Source organism: Brienomyrus brachyistius, chromosome 1 (assembly GCF_023856365.1).
Source record: "Brienomyrus brachyistius isolate T26 chromosome 1, BBRACH_0.4, whole genome shotgun sequence".
Lineage (NCBI taxonomy): Eukaryota > Metazoa > Chordata > Actinopteri > Osteoglossiformes > Mormyridae > Brienomyrus > Brienomyrus brachyistius.
In genome coordinates, this window is record NC_064533.1 from 28976214 (window position 1) to 28981617 (window position 5404).

A 5404-nucleotide genomic window follows, 5' to 3' on the forward strand; every position below is an offset into this window, starting at 1 on the left:
GGCTAGGGGCCCCATGGGCCCCCTGCACCCCAAGGGCCCCTGGGCAGCGGCCCCGCTGGCCCGGTCCGTAATCCGTCCCTGGCTAGAACTGGCATAGGCTGGCATGTTTCCCAAGAATGAGGAAAGCTTATAAAAGCGTCCATCTTTGGGCAGATTCTCCTGCTGTAATATTGAGAGAGAAGCATCGCTGGCCCCCATAAGCAGGACAATGTGGGCCACAGTAAGCTAGAGAGAGCTCATACTCCCAGAGCCACTTTACAGCAATCGTATGGGAAGATGCTCCTCGAATGCTGGGTTGCGTAATCATGCTGTTTTTGGCCACCAGCCCTTGAGCCAGATGTGAGTGGGACCATAAGTGAGAGTAGCGTAGTCTGGCATCGAACGAGTGCTGCGAGTTCCCTAGCAAGAAAACTGGAAAATCCATTGAGGAGACTCTCTTTCTGGGGCGGCGTGTAGAACCAGGCTTACACGTGCAGAGAAGTTTCGGGTGGGAGGGATGAAGGGCATTTGTGGGGGGGGGGGGGGAGATTACTACACACGAGCTCACAACCCTGCTGCGTTGCCCTGGTTGGGGTTCACAGCAAGTCCCAGCAATTCCAACATTGTTGGAAAAGGGAGCATTTTAGGAAGGGTGGGGGCATCCAAAACATTGACCATATTTGTTTTTTCCTGCTAAACAACATCAACATGGTGCTTGGTCTTCAGAGCTGAAAGGGATGTGAGAAAGTGAAACACCCCCCCCCTCCCTGAGACTCAAAATCTTTTCTTATAAAAAAAGGAAAGAGGAACCATTAGTGGACTCCCTCTTCTGTTTTTTTTTTTTTGGATGGGGGGGGCTCCTGTGAGAAAATCGGCTAATGAATGATCCTCTGCATGGGGAAAGAACTACCTTTCCCATCAGGCTTCCATGAGAAGGATGAAGATCTTCAGTTCACACAGGAGCCATAGGATGCTAGTCACACCTCCCACTCCAGTTGCCCTAGTTACTCAGCATCCAGATGAGTAAAGCAGAAAGACGGCAGGAGGGGGGAGGTGAGGGTCCCATGCCGGAAAATGAAATGGTGGAGGGGGGACCTTCTCATTCCTCAGCATGAAGCAAATGCACTTGGCTGGATATGGAAGGAGGAAATGCAATACAAAGGTCAACCAATTCCTGCGACTTAAGACAGTAAGCAATTGCCATCCTATTAACCACCACAAAACAGGGGTGGTTAGGAGACATTTGAAAACTAATCTACTACTGAGCAATTTTTTCTGGGAAAATGAGGGAACCATGTGATCACTGGAATGAGAATATCAAACATTTCAGTGCCAGTGGTCAAATAAGCCACCAAATATCCGAAACCACTATGATTCTTACTTGGGGATGGGTCAACATGCTCAAAATATATAGATTCAATCATTTACCTAAAAATGACCAGGATGGACTCCTGCAGAGAGAGAAGTTTTTGTTGCATCAGTGTCTTTAATGATGGAAACTAAAATAAAACTTCCTTGTTAACGCAATGTTTCCAACTATTTACACATTTTAAAGTTGTTTCAAGTTCATTCTGAATATCTTTTAAGATCTGAAGTTTTGCTGTAATAATCAAGGGCATGACATCAACACAAGGTTTAGCAGAGACCAAAAACCTTTTACTGGCAGACGGTCAGCATGGAAGGGAGAGTCACTTTGACAAGCACAGCGGAACGGCGACCCCTACTGGTCAGCAGGATAACCACAGCGGCACAGGCAGCTGCTGTTACTTACTGGTTCAGTTACGGTAGAACTGGCCTCCTTCATATCAGGATTACATCACAGTGATGCCTTGTTGTGACCTGAACTCGCAAACTTGATTTCTAAACTGGTGGGAATGTCGAAGGATCGCAGGTGTATGCAGATGCGGGTTGGGGTGACTGCACAGTTTGTTGAAGAAATGGCCTGTCAATGGATGTGGCCTAAAAGACCATTTATTTTCCATTTCATTATGCATCAAGCAAGATCATCTGCATCTGCAACTAACAGGTTCAATATCAATTATAATACAGTATAAGAATTATTCTCTACCTGCACACAGGTGCATATGTACTGCATACACTCTATACACATTATGATGGTCCATGTTATGATGGGTAAATGTTTTTCACTTTCGGTACATTATTCAATAAATTACATGAGATATTCAACATTTTATTACAAAAATAAGCTTTGTGTTAACCTACAGTTGAGCCAATTCATTAATATAAGAATTCTATGCATGTTTTTAAGGCAGGACAGGCTATGATGTTTGTTAGTTATATTGTATTAAAATGCATTTTCACCTTACGATGGTTAAGAGGTTTCTCAGAATGTAACGTCACTGTAAGCTGGGGAGTGGCTGCACTGGGAAATTTACAGAATTTGCTAAATATAACAATGAGCCACTGGTAGTGATGGGGATTGTTTTGATCCTCCAATCAAAATCACTCCTGCGAGGTGTCATGTGAGTCTCACTATACAGTACAAGGCAAGCAGACTGGTGGAGAACTGAAGTTGAGGAGGACATACCAGCTGTCCCCAGGCTCCTCTCGGGCACAGTTATTCAGTCAATTTAAAAATCAGTATATTTTTTATAGATCTTTATGGAATCTATATCAAATGAACCAACAGATAACAGAAAAATGGTATTTTCAAAACCATCACATTCTTATTGACGATCCAGCTCACTTTTATTCATCATCAATACATTCCATAGTATCAAACAGAATCTTCCAGAACTCTTATAAAAAAACAACAAGACAATTCCAATTATCTTCACCAGGTACCATTTCAATAGCAAAACTAATTTGACATTCTTTAATTTTAACTTTAAAAAAAAAAAAAAAGCAAACACAAGGAATATATTAGTACATAAATGCAAAAAAGTCATGGTCCTGTCATGTAGAAGAGGCGATTTAAAACATTGAAATGATTCCCTCTTCCGCAACAGGCAAGAACACTGGGGCACATCATCAGCTGCCAGCTGTTATATGGCTTTAAAAAAATAATCCTCTTTGTGAAAACAAACTAGAGACACTTTCTTTATTAAAAGGAGAATTAAAGCAGTAATGTTTCAGTTTTTCTTGCCTTGTTAAACGAAAATAAAATTCTGTACATCGCTGTCGACAGGCAGCTCGGCGGCCGAACCTCCCACGAAGGCACCAGCCAGCGGTCACATGACGAGGTTGGTGCTATTGCAGCAGAGTTTTGATTTGCTTGGAGGCGGTGTCATCGTTCAGATGCTTTGTTGTGTACCTGCAAAAGTCACACTCTGGTCAATCATCTAAAACCAGGACTAATCTCAGACTAATCCAAGGCAGTCGTGCGAGTGTGGGCCAAAGGCCACCACAAGCATCTCACTGACATGGAGCCGAAGGCTTGTTGTGGCTTTAGTGTCATTTAACCTCAATGCATTTTAAAGCGGAACATGGGCCCGACAACCATGACACGCTCAAGGTTTGATGAGATTTAAAGAGGTTTTAAGTAGACAAGCAAAGCCTCCTAAGAAGGGCTTCCTTCAGAAGTCATCCCTAGATATTCAGGACTTAGACAAGCACTGCAACTGAAATATGAAATCCCTGGGGCCATAAAACAATACATTAAAGGGGGGGGGGGGGCTGTGTCTTGATCCCTAACCAATCAGAAGTGGTACTTAGATCAGAAAAAAGCACCAACCGGAGAGCATTCAGAAGACCTTCTACGCTGTTCGCAGGCTGCTCTTTGAGGACTTTTATGCATCCTTTCATCTGTCAAAGGATTATATCATTATTCAGGTCCATTTACGCATTTTCAGACTTTGTAGAACACATGCGACTCAAAAGGAGGAGGCAGAATGAGATCAAAAGGCGGGAGAGAGGGAAGGTGACCGGCCGGTGCGGATGGCACTTAGCATGCATGTGATAACAGGACTGACATCGATCTTGGAGGACTTGGCAAAGGCCCCAACGGGATGCACATAGTCGTAGAGGATGATGACTCCCACCATGACCCTGAGACAGAAGGAGGCGGTCTCTTCACTGGCGAACCGGCTGCGATACTCCCTATGTGCAGACAAACAAAGATGGAAAACTTCAAAGGCCACACAGATAATACCAGCGAAGTGTCAACACCTCATCTTAGCATCGCTATGAGAATGTGGGGTTACGGAAAGAGAGGGCTGATAACTTACGGGGTCTCCAGCATGACTTTGCAGACGCTCGCCATCGTACTAAGGCAGTCTGTCGTGTTCTCAATGGGCAGGTTCTTGTTCTGTTTAGACCAAAAGCCGAGAACATGACAGATGAGCAATTTCTCAGTAGCAAGTAATGAAATTTTCGTTTCGAAAACACGTTGATCTACTTGATATTTAATTAAATATCAAGCCAAATGGACTGAAAGCAAATGGGTGTTCCCTGGTATTGATGAAACCCATAAACGATGATGAATAACATCTAAAATATATTTGTTTTGGTAACATTGCAGCAATGAGAACGAGATGTAATCAAAGTGGAAAGTGTTACTCATCAGCTATTCCGACAAAACCAGTCAGTTTATAAATCTGTAAACAAACACTTATGGTTTTATGCTTTCAGGTCACACACAAAGTCAGACAGTATATAAATACTACCGAGTATTCATTACACACTACAGCAGGGGTGGCTAATCTTATCCGCAAAGGGTCGGTGTGTGTGCAGGTTTTTGTTGCAACTGCCTAATTAGATTACTAATTAGAAGACCAATTGGCTGAAGAGTCCTCATACCTGGGTTTGAACCGCTGACCTAAAGGTTACCCCAAAAACCCGCTTCCACACCCGCCCTTTGCGGATAAGATTGGTCACTCCTGCACCAAGAAACAAACTGAAAACTCTACTGATCAACACTTTTCCTGGCATCTAGGAGAACAAGTTTACTGTGGACAAACTGCACAAGATTATAGTACAAAAATATAGATGTTTATCAAAAATGTTTGCATACAACTATATTGTAAAAAAAAAAAAACTGTAAAGCAGTATTTAAGCTTTGAGGTATCCAGCACTCCAAAATAAGTTACTGTAAAGGACAAAGTAAAAAAAAAATCCAAATGAAAGGTACTTTACAGTAAAATGTTGTACAGCTGCCAAGCCAAAGTCAAGGAAGAATATTCATTCTGCCTCCTCATCATGTTTCCAGGCAGGGTCAGGACGGAGAACTAGCTTAGCAATGGGACAAGAATCCTCTCCTCTGACCTATCCATACTTTGACATTGAAATTCAACTCACCAACAGCACTTGAATTCTCATCCTGCACATACAGTTTTTCCTGTGAATTGCTAAAGCACATTTCCCGAAACCTTCCATTCTTTTCTCAGAAGAGTAAACATCAAAATCCAGTTGTTTTCACACTACATCCACAAAACTTTAGCAAAATCGAAAAATAGTTCTGTCGATT

General features: G+C 42.7%; 1 protein-coding gene across 3 annotated transcripts in view; it reads right to left on the reverse strand.

The window, feature by feature from the left end:
* Nucleotides 1–1928: 1928 nt before the first annotated feature.
* The window catches only part of LOC125732656 (CYFIP-related Rac1 interactor B-like), a 55106-nt gene continuing 51630 nt past the window's right edge, over nucleotides 1929–5404 (reverse strand). For all 3 annotated transcript variants that reach the window (XM_049005980.1, XM_049005979.1, XM_049005978.1), the window contains 4 exons: nucleotides 4167–4246; nucleotides 3912–4038; nucleotides 3674–3744; nucleotides 1929–3253 (listed from right to left, as the gene is read on the reverse strand). In XM_049005980.1, coding sequence (XP_048861937.1) covers nucleotides 3190–3253; nucleotides 3674–3744; nucleotides 3912–4038; nucleotides 4167–4246 — 342 coding nt within the window. In that variant the 3' untranslated portion in view covers nucleotides 1929–3189. The remainder of the gene's footprint in view (nucleotides 3254–3673; nucleotides 3745–3911; nucleotides 4039–4166; nucleotides 4247–5404) is intronic.